Source organism: Glycine max, chromosome 4 (genome assembly GCF_000004515.6).
Source record: "Glycine max cultivar Williams 82 chromosome 4, Glycine_max_v4.0, whole genome shotgun sequence".
Lineage (NCBI taxonomy): Eukaryota > Viridiplantae > Streptophyta > Magnoliopsida > Fabales > Fabaceae > Glycine > Glycine max.
Genome location: NC_016091.4, coordinates 11,737,833 through 11,753,616, shown reverse-complemented (window position 1 = coordinate 11,753,616; position 15,784 = coordinate 11,737,833). Strand labels below are relative to the sequence as shown.

At 34.1% G+C, this 15,784-nt stretch overlaps 2 protein-coding genes across 2 annotated transcripts; one reads left to right on the top strand and one right to left on the bottom strand.

Annotated features, from left to right (window-relative positions):
* Window positions 1-80: 80 nt before the first annotated feature.
* LOC100791973 (actin-related protein 8) lies at window positions 81-9,789 on the top strand. Its single transcript, XM_003522781.4, has 12 exons — window positions 81-515; window positions 1,579-1,664; window positions 1,757-1,827; window positions 2,077-2,144; window positions 2,643-2,704; window positions 3,548-3,645; window positions 4,007-4,088; window positions 4,328-4,470; window positions 6,400-6,548; window positions 8,650-8,783; window positions 8,912-9,030; window positions 9,373-9,789. The coding sequence occupies exons 1-12, from the start codon at window positions 172-174 to the stop codon at window positions 9,448-9,450; spliced, it is 1,434 nt and encodes a 477-aa protein (XP_003522829.1). The 5' UTR covers window positions 81-171; the 3' UTR covers window positions 9,451-9,789.
* A 996-nt stretch (window positions 9,790-10,785) lies between these two features.
* On the bottom strand, window positions 10,786-12,959 carry LOC100527178 (uncharacterized). The gene is given in 3 exon segments (NM_001249105.2): window positions 10,786-11,241; window positions 12,510-12,569; window positions 12,661-12,959. Coding segments are annotated over 3 exon segments (513 nt in total). The 5' UTR covers window positions 12,758-12,959; the 3' UTR covers window positions 10,786-10,885.
* Window positions 12,960-15,784: the final 2,825 nt, after the last annotated feature.

Here is a 15,784-nt window from a genome sequence, read left to right as displayed (position 1 = left end):
TTGCTCCCCCATCGGTGAGGGAGTAAGTTTTGGACCTCACCTTAGAATTCACCATTAAACTTGTGTTTTGTTCGGTGATTTTGCTTGTTACGATCGTATGGACAGGATTCAAACAGAACAGAGAACATTGGGTGGTGTTGTGGCGTTTGGTGAGTTGAGTTCATTCTCAACATGTCGATGCTGCTCAGGAAGGTGTGGGAAAGGGTGTTATGGAGATCTGATTCTTCAACGTCAGCATCAGCATCAGCATCATCTTCATCATCATCATCACCACCAGAAGTGGCATGTTCTGACATGGGCGAGTTGGAGCTGCTACCCAGTGACATCTTGATGCACATTCTGAGACTTTTGGGTCCAAAAGAGGCTGCAAAGTTGAGTGTGGTTTGCAAGGCTTTGAGATCCCTTGTGTCTGATAACAGACTTTGGATTCACTTTCTTCAGACCCATCAGGCTGAGCCCTCTGGGGATTCTGTCTTCTTTGCTGAGACCACCTTGAGCTATGGCTACCCTCTTCCGTGAGTATTAGTGTTCTTCCTTCGTCACTCTTTCATGGATTCTAATTTTGTGCCTTGATCGGTGTTAAATTTGGTGGTGGGTTGTGCTTGAAAATTTGTATCTTGATGGATGTTGCTAGTGAATTTGGTGGATTGTGATTGACAAATTGTGTTTTGATGGGTGTTGCTAGTGAATTTGGTGGATTGCGGTTGAAAATTTGTGTTTTGATGGGTGGTGCTAGTTTTTGCTGTGATGGGGCATGCTCATGGATTGATTGTTGCTTGTGAGTTTGATGGATTGTGTGTTGATAGAGATTGGAATTCTGTGTTTTGGTGGTTGGTGAAAGTGGTTATTGGTGTGGTAGTGACTCAAATTTTTTACCTACACTTGTGAATTTGATGGATTATACTGCCAGTGATTGGAATTTTGTGTTTTGGTGGTTGGTGTGCTAGTGATTCAAATTTTGTGCTTTGGTCAGTCTTGCATGTGAATATGATGGATTATGTAGCTAGTGATTGAAATTTTGTGTTTTGATGGGTGGTGCAAGTGATGTGTGTTTCTTTTTGCTATGATGGGTCTGATGTGCTAGTGATGATTGGTGGTTTTAGTTATGGTTGGTGTTGCCCTTTTTTGGTGTTGTGTGCCTTGTTGTTTTTTATGGGCCGTGTGAGTGATTGTTATTTTGTGCTTTGAATGGTGGTGCAAGTGAATTTGATGGATTGTATTGACTAGTGATTGAAATATGAAATTTTGTGCTTTGATGGGTGGTTCTAGTGTTTGGTGTTGTGTGCTCGATTTGATGGGTTTTGCGAGTGATTGTTATTTTGTGCTTTGAAATTTGAACGGTGGTGCAAGTGAATTTGATGGTTTGTATTGCCTAGTGATTGAAATTTTGTGCTTTGGTGGGTGGATCTAGTGATTGATGTTGTGTGCTCAATATGATGGGTTATTTATGTGATTGGTGTCGTGTGCTCAATTTGATGTGTTGTGCATGTGATTGATGTTCTATGCTTTGGTGGATCTTAGAAGTGAACGTGATTAGTATTCTGTGATTATGAGTGTTTTTAATTCCCTAAATTACAGGCCCTTTGCTGGCCATTGGCCCCAACTATCATTCAAGCATATTTATGGCCAGAGAGCACTGGTTCCTGGTTCTATTATCATCGATGGTTAGTCTTGCAATTTTGTTCTGTGAACTTATGGTTCTCTTGTGATGATTAGATTTTTTTAAACTTTTCTTTTTGTCCATTCTTCTCTCAAGGTGGTTCTGGCTATTGCAAATTTGGTTGGAGCAAATACGCATATCCATCAGGGCGTTCAGCAACATTTTTGGTAATGATTTTGATTGGGACTAGCACTAGGGCTGTGTTTAATTAGAATGAAAATAGTTGATGACATGGTTGAAAATTGCTATTTGTCTACTGTCTAGTTTTTGCTGTGCTTGCACATTGTCATTTTGACTTTGACCAAGTAGAGCCTCAAAATAGAAGAAAGCACTTATGCAGATACTAGGCATTGCTTTTTCTGTTTTTCAGTTTCCACTCACTTGGCTGCATCTTTTCCCTCCTTTTTGATGGGCAGGAATTTGGTAATATTGAGTCACCAATGTATACTAGGCTTCGACATTTTTTTGCAACTATTTATAACAGGTATTGTGCCATTCTGATTCTCCCTTCTTGTTGGGTGAATGGTTACAACTAACTCTTGATAATCATTTAAGTGAATTCAATCCTTATTGGTGTCTTGTGTTGCACTTTAGCATATCTATGTACATGTTTAGATGAATTGTACCAGGGCAATCACTTTGTTGAGAGGGCAGTATTTTCAATGATTACTTAATTATTATGACGAGAAATGTTCATACTTATCATGAATAAAGGAGGCATAATTGTTTTGTTGGAAATATAACAGCATTTTCAATGTTGTTCCTCTTCCCAGGTAGCCTAGATACTTTGTATAGCTAGGTTCAATGCATCTTAGGAAGTAGTGATAACTTAATTGCTCTCTTTTAAAATGTAGTTGGCAATGATTATCTTTGTAATACTTGTAATTATAAATAGATCATTCAGCTGAGTGGTAATTCTCACTCAGGTACATACAAAAATGCTTTGTTTCTCATTTTCTCACTTGTTTTATGTTGTTGGCAGGATGCAGGTGAAACCGAATAAACAACCAGTTATTGTTTCTGTGCCAATATGCCATTATGATGGTCAGTTACATTTTTTGATATACTTAAGTGGTGCTACTAAGAAAAGAAAAAGGAGTACATTAAGATTTAAGAACTTTATCACAATTGTTAAAATAATTTTCAGTTTTGACTTCAGCTGTCATATTTATTTCATTTCTTTGTTGTACATAGTTGTTCTTTGTTTTTTTCTGTATCAGAGAAAAACCACCTTTGTGACTCTGGTATCCCTAAAATTTGGAACTAATTTGTTTGGAATGTTCCGTTACAGTCCTATCATTCCATCTGTCGTTGTCAGGGATGGATAATTGGTCTCCAATCCATGCCCTAAGGCCTAAACCATTAAGGTGATGGCACAAGCTGTCTCAGAAATGTTTGATCAGCTGCCCTCTCTCTGAGCTTTGTCTCTGGGGCCTTGGCATGTGTCCTAACAGGCATCCTATCCTGTGAACATGTGTAGCTTACCCTGTCATGTTCCCTTGTTTGCCACCTTCCCATGATTGTCAGGATCCCTTGGGCTGCACTTGTCTATTCTGAGATGCTCTCTCACTATTTGTCAAGTTTGATGTGTTTGGGCTGTTTCTTGGTGTTCTTTGTGGTGGTAATCTCTGGTAATTCATTGTTTTGGATCCTGTATGACTTTTTTCCAATGAGTACAGCATTGAGGGGAAGAGAAGTTGTATTTTGGCTGGCCTTGGTTTTTGTCTCAGAAGCAGTGTCTGTTCTAGATGTGTTCTGGCCACAATCTTTGTCCTGGATACAGTCTGGACTTGCCATTTCCACTCCTATAATTTCAACGAATAATACATAGTTCTCCTTCCTATATGATTTTCAGCTGTACAATGTTGATCTATTTCCTCATTTCAGATACCGAATCAGCCAAAGCATCTAGGCAACAGCTTAAAGAGGCAATTTACGCTTCCTTGTTTGACATGAATGTTCCTGCTGTTTGCGCCATCAACCAGGTAATACATATTTATGCTTCCTTGTTTATTTGACATGAATGTTCCTTTGCATTGAATATATACAGAACTTGTTTCGGCTATGAGTATAATGAGTCACTGGTAAAGTAGGATTGTCGTATTTAGTTCTCCTGCTGAAGTTGTAAGAAAGTGAGAGCGCCAAAGCACTTGATTAAGCGCAGTTGAATTGTTACTCTCTGTTAACTTATGAGTCTAGACATTAGAGCAAAGAACCTTGTTTACAACCTTTCAAATCATTATCTATTGAATGTAATTGTGCATGGCTTTTTGCCTTATGAATTATGTATGCTTCTGTTATTTCTTGTTATTTCCATGTGTTTATTATCTGTATTGTAAAATGTAGGCCACTCTAGCTCTGTATGCTGCAAAACGAACTTCTGGAATAGTTGTTAATATAGGTTTTCAAGTCACGTCTATAGTTCCAAGTATGCTCTCTGTTTCTCTTTCTCTTGCCTTTTTGTCTTTGTATAATTCTTAAATTTGTTGCATAAAGTTTCTGTAATTGTTCTTGAAATGTAAACAGGGTTCACTTGAAGTCAATAATGTTTAAATGTCACCACTTTGTTTTGATACATAAAGTGTTTTTTGAATGTCAGAAGCAAATGACTATTTGTCTACTTCTTTTTCTTCTGATGTGATTGTGACCTGCATTATCTTTTCTCAGTTTTAAACGGTAAAGTAATGCGCAAGGTGGGTGTGGAAGTTGTGGGGCTGGGAGCACTGAAACTTACAGGATTTCTTAGGGAGAAGATGCAACTGAATAATTTAAGTTTTCAATCTTTGTACACTGTTCGCACATTGAAAGAGGTATTGATATTCATCTTTGTGGTCTGAAATATTCATCTTTGTCAATCAGTTATGGTTTGGTAGCACGGTGCATCTAAGAGGACAGCATTGGACCCTACATTACTTATGAAATATAGTCTACAAATAAATATTTACTTCAATTTCTTATAGCTTTCTTTGGTTGGATTAGATCTTGGAATTTAAAATATTTGACATTTTTTAACACCTAGCTCATTGGATTGATAAAGATATGATATTCTAGTCTTTTCCCTTTCTTTCTCTCTTACTCCATGTCTGTTCTCCAAAAGCTGCCTTATATGTCCTGATTCCTGGTATTAGCATGCTAATATTTAATTATTTACCAGTTTTTAAAAAATAGTTATTAAGGAGTTATATCATTAGATGGTAGGCTTTAAGAACTTGGTCATTGAAGAGCAGACAGGGCATCCAATCTCCTTCAGCTAGAGGAAGATATTTCTATCTGATGATAATGTGCAAAGGTTTAGGTTTAACTTTGCCTTGTTGGACAGAATTTTCTTCATTTGGTTGTTGTAGGCATTTGAAAATTGAAATTAATGATCATCCTCATAAAAAGCTTTTCACACAATGAAAAGGAGAGGATCTTTCTTGTCTCTAATGGCTTTAATTCTAGAGGCAAATTTGTATCGACCAAACAATTTTTTGGCAATTCAAGACCTTGTGTTGTGTGAGAAGGACATCAAATAGCCTAGGGGAGACATTTTAAATAAGCCCTATTTTTCTTTGCTTATCCAAGAATTTAGCCTACTAAGATTTAAAATCATTCCGGGGCCTCTACCTAAGCTTAAACATTTAGGAGAATTGGTTCTAGAGATGGAACGAGTGTGTCTATGACCCAATGATTAGGAGTTCAATCCTTGTTGCCTTCATTTTTCATAATTAAATTAGATTTCAGCACCAAGTAAAGTGGATCTGTATCTTGTCCTTGCTTCTAGCCTAAGGGGCTCTTGTGTGAGACTGTGAGGTGTGTATGTAACCAAGTAATGGCCTCAAAACTCCAGGGGGTGGGGTTTAACAATTTTAGCAAATTTTCACAGACAACTTTTGCAAAGATATATTTTTATGAAAGAGATAAAACTTTTATAAAAGTGAATGAATGGATGAATGATTCAGTGCACAAAGAGGTTTAGAATCAACCTAGAGAGCACATCAAATAATAAAGTTATACATAAGTAAAGGAGTTAAGGTCGGTGGGTCTGTGCATTATCCATGCTTCAAGCCTAAAAGGACTTGTGTGGAGGGGCAAGTCAAAAATATAATATAAAAAAATTCATGTGTCTTCACATAATAGCTTAAATATTTGGAATAGTTGATTCTTGAGTCATTATAGAGCCTTGTAAACTATATGGTGGAGTCAGCTACTTGAACCAAGAGCGGGAGCTGGAAAGGTTTAGGGTACTCGGTTGTTGTGGTTCAATAATTGGAACAGCATCTTGTGCATTACCAGGTAAGTAATACATGTAAATCGGTACTTGCTGTCGAAAAACCTATGGTAGATAAGATTCATCTTAGATCAACCTAGCACGGTATGGTTGGCAAATAGCTATATCCCTTAAGCATGTGATCTTAGGTTAGATCTCCAAGTTCTTGTGTATATAATAACATTTGTTGGGAGAAATTAACTCATTAAATGCATCTTAATACCTTGAGGGATTAGTCCTTGACTCTTGACTAGGAGATACCTTGGGTTCACAAATAATTAAAAAAGATTCATCTGAGAGTAACATGGGATTTTACTATTTGAACAAATCCCTCATTATATCTTTCCAGTTGTTTTTGTCTTTTTTTACCCTTTTCCCTTTTTCCACTGAAGTGTGGTGGGAATGATTAGTATCCATCTTGCAGATTTCTTTTACTTAAATGTCTTCTCACAGAAGTTGTTTGGTATTTTTTTCGTTTGCATGGCAACAGAATCTATGCTATGTTGCACTTGATTATGAAGCTGAGCTATTGAAAGATACAAAAGCATCATTTGAAGCTGCTGGAGAAGGATGGTTTACCCTTTCAAAAGGGAGGTTTCAGACAGCAGAGATCCTATTCCAGCCACATCTTGCCGGAGTGTGAGTTCTTTTCTTATTTTTTTATTTACAGTTCTGACAGATTGATCATGCATATTTGCTTCAATAATAGAAATACTCTACCTTGATTTTGGCCATTCATAAATTAGCACGTGATACCATTGCCTAATTTGATGGATGGCTGGTAAAAGTGCATTTAACTTGAAAATAAATAAAATTCATTTTTCTTTTATTCCTACCTCCCAGTGAACTTGGGTGTTCCCCATTTGCATTCTATAGGTTAGTTTGTCAATCATAATAATTAAACAATCCCTTTTTTAGGTAGTCTCAAAAAGACAAAAGTGAGGAGGTGTTAGGAACCAAGAATTGAAATGAGGAAGAAAATAAAAGATTTTATTGACTAGTAAGAAAAAAACAGAAAATAGGAGAGAAAACTCTCCTCCAAGGGTTTCCCCTTTACAAAGGATTTCTCCTTTCACAAAGAGCTAATGCTCAATCTACAAATGATAAGATCCCCCTCTCTCCTATCCGTCTTCCTCTATTTAAATCCAATAAACCCCTCTAACTAACTAACTCATTAGTAGTCTAACTATATTAACTAACTCTTTCTTCTCCTTATATCCTAACAGGAGGTTTTGTTAAAATGCGAATAATGGGAATGACTTAAACTATGATAAGTCATGCCCATTATTGTCTAACAATAACAACAAAAATAAATAAATATGAGATATTCAATATAGAAGTGAGAGGAAAACTATAATATATTTAGCCTCTGTCTTGCTAATAAATGTGTAACTCTCAGAAATCTGTCTAAAGTTGACTGGACCAAGATTATTAAATCGAGATTCGAATCATGAATTTTAAGACCTATTTTTTAAATTGTGAACCGAATCTTATCATAAATCATAAGATACATGATCAATAATTAAAAATAACAAAATATACTTTCACATAAAGATATTAGTCAAGTGAATAACCCAATGCATAAACTGAAACAGAAGCTGATATATCATGAACGAACTTCAAAATAATCAAAGATTCAAGTCATAAATCAAAATGACAAAAAAAACAGTGACTAGCTGCAGAAAATTCAAGTGTTGAACCCCTAAAAAAAATCAAATGAGATGGCAAAATGCAGATTCCTATTTCCCAATTCCTATGCTTAGATTCTAGTACATAATCTAACTATTTGTGTCTCATTTATCATTGTCAAGATCAATGTCATTTAGTTCATCCTCATCTTCTGATATAAAATGTTCTTCCTCTTCCTTTGCTGCCATTTGTTCTTTAGTTTTATTCATAGCTTAACAGATGTAGGATATGGCAGGTTCTGGGTCATCATTTACAAACATTAAAACCTTCACAAATGGAATCACACAGTTTGAGCAATATTGGATGGATTTCTGAAATCTAATGTAACATAAAACTATATTTGTCACCTGTACTAGCATCCAGAGGACCAACTTCTTCAAAACATTCTTGACTGTTTGCCTTTGGCTTTTTGATCTTCTAACAGCTTCAAAAACATCTCTCTAACTTCATCAGGAACAAGCAGCACTAACATTGTCCTTTGTTGTGGGAAGGGGATGCTTCATCCTTGGTCCTCACAACCCCACCTTGACAACTATGTTAACAATACTTGGACTTAACTAAAAGCCTGTGTGGAGGAGCACTCTCACTGTGGCTCCATGCGACATCGGTTTTCTTGGGTTTTTACCCATTACCCCACTAAAAAATTATGCAACAGCAACAGAAAGTGAAAAGGAACAACACAACCTATTAGAAAAATAGTGGAAAGGGATTGGAACGGTATAAAGGAAGCCACTATGGAGGAGACATGAAGCACCAAAAGCAATATTCTTACTTGGGTTGGGTTCATAAGAGCATCCCCAACTCATAAGAGCAGCCCCAACTCGTGTTTCTTCCGATACAGAAGTGATTCAGCAAATGGTTTGGTGTCAAAAACAAGAATTATTATGATCTATATCAAACTCTAAAGATTTTGTAATGATCAATATGCAACTCTAACTACACTGCAAGTCACTGGACATAATGTGGTTACTATATTGGTTTTTTTTCCCTTTTTGTTAGTTTGTTTTATATATTCCGTGAAAGCTTGTGTTGCACTCATTTTTTGGTTTAGGCAAGCTATGGGTCTGCACCAAGCCATAGCTCTTTGTGTGGAACATTGCCATTCTGCAGATTTAGCATGTGACAGTGATTGGTACAAGACTATAGTCTTATCAGGGGGGACTGCATGCTTACCTGGTTTGGCTGGTAAATATTCTTTTTTATTTGTGACATGACATTTTATATCTTTGCGAAATGATGAAATGAAATTAAACACCTGTAGTGGGGTAATGGCTACTTCTAATTCTACTACTTTTGGGACCATTCTGGTACAGAAAGGATAGAGAAGGAACTCCATGCCTTACTTCCTCCCTACGTGTCCAATGGAATTAGAGTCATACCTCCTCCATATGGTGCTGATACTCCATGGTTTGGAGCAAAGATTGTTGGCAATGTGAGTCATACTACCTGTGATACATACTCAAATTTAGTTTGCTGTATATGCATTCTATTTTGGGTAGTGATTATGGCACCGTTGAGAATTATCCACTCAGTGTCCACTCCTCTCACACGGTTTATACACGTGTAAATATAGTTAATTTTGCCTTAAAGGTGATTAATAGTGTTATTAAGATTTCCAATTATGGTTACTGTGCCTAAAAAGTGGTTAACAGTTCCGAGTGGATGCTGGGTGGACATTTTTAGCCGAACGTTGACCATTTTCCATATATTTTGTAGTAAACGTAATAAAAAAGAGTCTCTGCTTCAAGGCTAACTGTCTTTGAATTGTGTACAGTTGAGCACCTTTCCTGGTCATTGGTGCGTCACAAAAAAGCAGTTCCGTCAGAAGCCTAGACTCAACCTCATATGGTGATTGTTGTGATACAAAATTTATTTCCTCAATTATGCACCCTCATCCAAAGAGGCAACAACAGAAGATGTGAATTTTAGCAACTGCTTTTGTATGTATAAGTATATTATGATTTCCTTCTTGAAACGAAGCCTATAGTTAACATTCAGGTTGTTAAGAATAATGTAATAAGATTCAAGACTAAACCACAAGTGTGAAGAAACTGTTAATAATATAGTTGAAGAGCAAAACCACAACGTGAGAGGTTTTTTGTAATTAGAAAAATGCCTAGACATTGGAATAATGGAATCCATCTCTGGTTCTTCCATTCAATTTTATGAAATGAGATGGTCCTTTTAAGAATGCCATAAACTTCGAAGATGGCTTACTCTACGAAGTTTAATTTTTCACCTTGAGTTTGGTTATTAGGTCTTTTTTTTGTCTATAGTTGAGGATGACAATTTTTTAATGAACCGAAAACATTATGTCTGCAATGGTTTTACAACTGAACCAAGCAGCACTTCATGGTCACGCCCACCCGAGAAAAGGATCATCATCATTTTATATTTTATGCAATGGAAGGAACAGTAAAGTTGTATACAATGCAGAACAACAGTTTGATGAAGATGGAAAATTATCACTTTCATTTGAGAAATTGTGTCTCGTTCTCATAACTACAATACAAACATGCTATGAATAGTTTCATTATTGACTCACTGGTCTATTGCTGCAACCAACTTACTAGTGCAAAAAGTAAATTGAAATAAAACGACTTAGATTTGAGTTCGTTAACGAACAATATGATGAGTTCTACAAAGAATAACATATAAAAAACGTTATTTAGTACATGACTTCTCATAAAAAAGGAAATTTTTTAATCAATAATGTAGAGAAAAATAGTCGGCACATACATTTGCAACACTATTTGTTTCAGGAGTTTCACAACCATCTCAAGTTGCATGCAAAGAGACCACTCACTGATTCACGTTCCAAGTTGAGAATTAATATGCACACTCATTCATGTTCAGTGGTTGGTTTTTCGAGATTATAAGCAAGCACTTGTTTATAGAGATTCTGAGAAATGTTTTACACATTCATTCGTATGCAACATTAAGTAAGAATGGATGAATGACAGAAGCACCCCCGCAACGAATGGCAACAAAAAAATGCACGCAAGGCATGCTTTATGGATCTTTGTGCAATAGGGTATGAAGATTTCAGTCAAACCAAATTAAAGCATATGATGAAGCAGTAAGAAGTTAGCCATTTACTAAGGCTCACTTGGCAAACGTAATTTCATTACATAAATTGATCAATAGAACTCTCCTTAAACTACCAGGCACATAGCCAATTTTTTGTTTTTGCGCAAAAAGTAATTCACACACCACATATAAAAAAATGGTAACTGATTATACATCAATATTGAGAGAAAAAGAATGAAGTTGTGTATAGAAACATATCAGAATAACAAGATTAAGAAGCAGGCTATGAGCATCAACAATAGAGACGGACAGTGTACAGCTTGATTTGCAGTGTCATCTGCTGATACTGCTGATGGTGGCACTGCAGGACAAGCAAGACCAAACTTTCCTTCACGACACTCACTAGCAAAGAGGCCAGGAGGGTATTTTCCATAGAGATTAATGTAACTAAACATGGTTGATGCACACTCATTCGTTAAATCATTTAATACATCGGCATAAGGGCAAGCAAATTCTTTAAAAGCCCCACAACATTCTTTGGGAGGGTACCGGGGTCCTTTGCATTTGCTTGTGATTACTGTGTAGTTTAAAAACTCGAAATTCACAGAACAACCTGCAGGTGCAAGGTGAAAAAACAGTATCATCAGACTAATGTTTAGCTTTGGTCAAAATTGGCATGCGTGCTATGTACATCTATATTGGGGATCAATGGAGGAGGACCTCCTAAGGGGAGGGGAGCATTGCAGGTTTGAAACTGCACACATTCAATTCATGTCCCACACCTCTATCAACTGAAATGAAATGTCAACTTTAATTACAAAGGAAAATTTTGCCAGGAGTCATTCTATACTATTGCTAATTTTGGAGCCATAATTCTCCAATAGCTCATTACTAATGTATGCATGTGAACATAAGTAGAAAGCTTGTTTCTTTCTGGAAAAAAAACCAACATTTTGATCCTCCGGAGATACACTGAACAACAATTTGGACAACTGAAATATTGTGCTATCAAACCAACCTTTCAAAGATTTAAAGTGAAATCAATTTTAATTGATGTCACTTTAAACTTTTGAAGGACTAATTCGCTCTAACAAACTTCAGAAATTGAGATATCAAGTATATATTTGCAAAACCAAAATGGTAGTTAGTTTTAGTCTCTCTTTCTGAAAGAAATATTATTTCCTGGCAAACCCAGCTACTTCCTCTTACTATTGCTTTAATGAGCAATTGTAAACCTAATTAAAGGAGGCCATCACAAAATGTTTCCCTATCTTCTTTACTTACTGCTAGTAAACTCTGTTTTCTTCGATCTAAAAAAACGATACAAACAAACAAAAGTATAGCACAGAAAGATTTTACCTGTTAAACAATCAAAAGTCAAGTAGATATGATTTTTAAGGTAATTATTGTCAAAATTAACAAACTTAACATAGATAACAGGTTATAATTGGAAGACAATGTAAAGTACATATACTGTTACTCTGACATTTTTTTCCAGTAACTATCCTAATTAAGTTATTAAGGTCTTTAACTCCCTGATTTTCCACTCAGGTATCCCCACAAGCTTCAATCCTTAAACTAATTCTGCTCGTGGTGCGCAACAGTTGCTGGCCCAAGAGAATTTTGCACACAGGGCCTCACACCATTATGCCAACCCTTTGGGTTTGACTAATCCTTAGTCTGAGGCTTAATCACATTAGCCTCTCCCCAAGAATTTGTTACGTGAGCAAACTCACATGCTCAACAAATATTAACAACTAAACCACACCCATCGGGTCTTTTAATATTTAAGATATAGGTTAATTCAGTTACCAGGACAAGCAATAATAATAAAATCGGGTAGATCCAAAAGCATAGGCAGAAAAAAAGAAAAATACAAACCCTTTTTAGCCTGAAGAAGGTTCCGACCGGTATGCGCTGGTTGAGAATCGAAAACGGTGTCTGCAACCATAACCAAATGTTTAATTAACAAAGAAACTAGTCTGATTCGGAAAAGAGTGAAAAATGAGAGCGGAAAGAAAGAGTTAGTTACCAGAAAGGAAAGTGGGAGTGAGAGAAGAAACAGAGAGGACCGCGAGGAGGAGAAGCGAAGAAGAAACCCAGAAGCGTTGGTTGAAAGAAAACACCATGACTGAAGGTAGATAGATCCGTTGATCTTTGTTGTTTGTTAGCTTCAAATGAGAGTTTCTGATTTGAGTAACGGGGGGGTTGTAATGACAAGAGAAGATTATAATGCACAAAGAGCAAAAGAAAGATAAAAATTGAATAAGTGTTGGAAGTGACTAGAGAAGAAAGTAGAAATAGAGAGAGTTGAACTAACAAATTTAGTTTGAGACTTGAGAGAGAGAGAGAGAAAGAGGAAGACAGACAGAGAGGCAAACACGATCTGACGTTTGCAATGAGTGACAGCACGAATACGCGCAAACCTGCTCTTCTGCAAGCTGTCTTTTCTGTTTTCCTCCCACTCAATCCAATTTCGGTGAACAAAAAATAAGTTAGTTTTTTTTTTTTCCTAAGACGATTAATATATATCACAATTCAAATAAAATTATATTTGATTGAATAATTGAATTAAATATCATTAAATAATTTTAAAAAAACATAAATACGGAGGTTTCATGGGATATCACTCCATAAAATCAAAATTCCTTTATATATATATATATATATATATATATATATGTTATATTAATAATTATTTAGTTTAAATTTTAAAAAATATATATTAATAGATATGTCAATAAATATTTAAATATATTTTTAGTAATCAGCATAAAAATTAGTTTTAATGGTACATTTATATTTGATATTAATCTTTTATTCTGACTCCATACATTAAAATAATTGTAAAATTTATAAATTATTAATTCTTATATTGATATTATATAAATAGGCAATTTATATTTTATATTTATTGTTTCTTGAAGTAAAATTATAAAACATAATTAAAAAATAAACATTACAATGGAGGAAGAAAATAAAAAAGCGATATATATTATAAAAATAGTGGTTACATGAATGAATTTTATATCTACATTGTATTATATTAGCAATAAAATCTTTATTTTTAATAAGTAATAAATATATTTTAGAGAAAGAAAAAAAATGAAGATGAAGGCAATGTTCAATTTAAAATATAAAATTTAAGGTTTGGATGAGAGAATTTTAAATTTTGAAAAATTTTAAATTCTAAGAATTTCAAATACTTCAAATGAAATTCTTTTATTTTCAAAATTTTGTATTTAGAAAAAAAAAAGATTATCAGGGTGGAAGAAAATGAATGTGAAGAGAAGAAAAAATATGATTGGTGTGTTTCCAAAAAGAAGAATATTGATGCGCATGGGGAGTTGTAGAAGAATGAGGACACAGCAGCGTACACCACCACACACGACCATGAATTCAGTCAACGACACAAAGCATGACCCAGATCCTCCGCGTCGGCAAGCACCTCCGTCGCGTGATGGGCAATGACAGTTGCTCCTCTGACTGGCGGATGCAGTTCTACGTGTCCCCCTATGCCCGCACCCGGTCGATGCTCCTCGAGTTCAGACAGTGTTTCTTGAATAAGAGGATCATCGGCGTGAGGGAAGAGTCATGAGTTCAAGAACGTGATTCCGAGAATTTTCACATGGAAGAGAGGATGAAAGTGATAAAGGAAACACGTGAACATTTTGGAAGGTTCTTCTATCAAGAAGAGAATTTCAATTTTTCACCTTTTAGAAGGAAATTAAAATTCTGCACTTTTAGCTGTTTAAAATTCTGTTTTAAAATTTCAAATATTTAAATTCTTCATAAAAAAATTCAAACAATGAATTTTATATTAAAAAAATTTAAATTCTGTGATAAATTATTTTCCTCGGTTAAAATTATCTATCCAAACGCACTCTATAATTCCTTTTTTAAACGTCATGTACTAGTAAAAATTGCAAAAAAAATGTTAAAAAGTAAATCTATAATGTTATTTATTGGGAAAATAAAATTTTTTAAGTAATAATAATATTTATAAGCTTAGGTTAAAAGAAAAATAAAAATAAGTAAAATGAAAAGAGGTAAAATATATTTAAAAAATAAATACTTTAATAAAGAAAAAGAAAGTATATAATAATTTTTTAAAATTTGTAACATTTTACTCTTGTTGGCAGATTCAGTTATATTTTTTTTTATTGTATTTTCTTTCTTATAATACTTTAATAGAAGGTTTATATTTACCCTGAACTATATAATCGTTCATATTAGACAATATCTAACACTTGATAATTAATATTGTTTACTACATAACTTAACTCACAATTAAAAATATAGAATAAGAAACATAAAAATCAAACTAAAATCAATGAAAAAAAAGACTAAGTTAAGTATGAAAAAAATAGTATGACACACTTTTTGGAAAAAAATAGTATGACACACTTTTTGAAAAAAAAATAGAGAATTTAAAAAATCAATATTTCCTTCGTTTCATTATAATTGTTATGTAAGAATAAAAAAATTGTTCAAAAATAATTATTATTTTACTTTTTCAATATAATATTAATTATATTTTTCTACTTATATCTCGTATGATATTAATGATATGCATTAAAAAACAAAAAATAAATTAGTAATAATAAGATTAATTTTATAAAATTATTATTTTCTTTCATCTATTTATTGATTTTTCTTGATTTATATAAAATAACTTAAGACGATAATAATTATCATGAGACAAGATGGAGTAAATAATTTAGATTTACTCACAAATTCATCTCTTTTTGTCTTCGACTTTACACCCTAAGGCTAAAAAGTGAGGAAAAAAGATAAATAATTGGACTTGTAAGGTATGCCAAAGGAGGAAATAAAAAAAAAATATTAAGTTTGAGAATGAATAATGAGATGAAAAGAAAAGAGAGTTATGAACTTACCCATATATTAGTGTTTCTTGCTTGTATTAATTCCTCCATTATGAATAAAAAAAATAAGAAATAGGAGAAAATGAAGTGTATCGAAAGAAGAAGAGTTAGCACAAATGAAAAATAAAAATACTTTATGATATAAAGAGAGAGATATTATTCAAATTATCAATTATAAATTAATTTCAACCAAACTTTATATATATTTTGAAAGTTGAAAACATAAATGTCATATTAATTATAATTAATTCATGTAATTCATGTAATTAT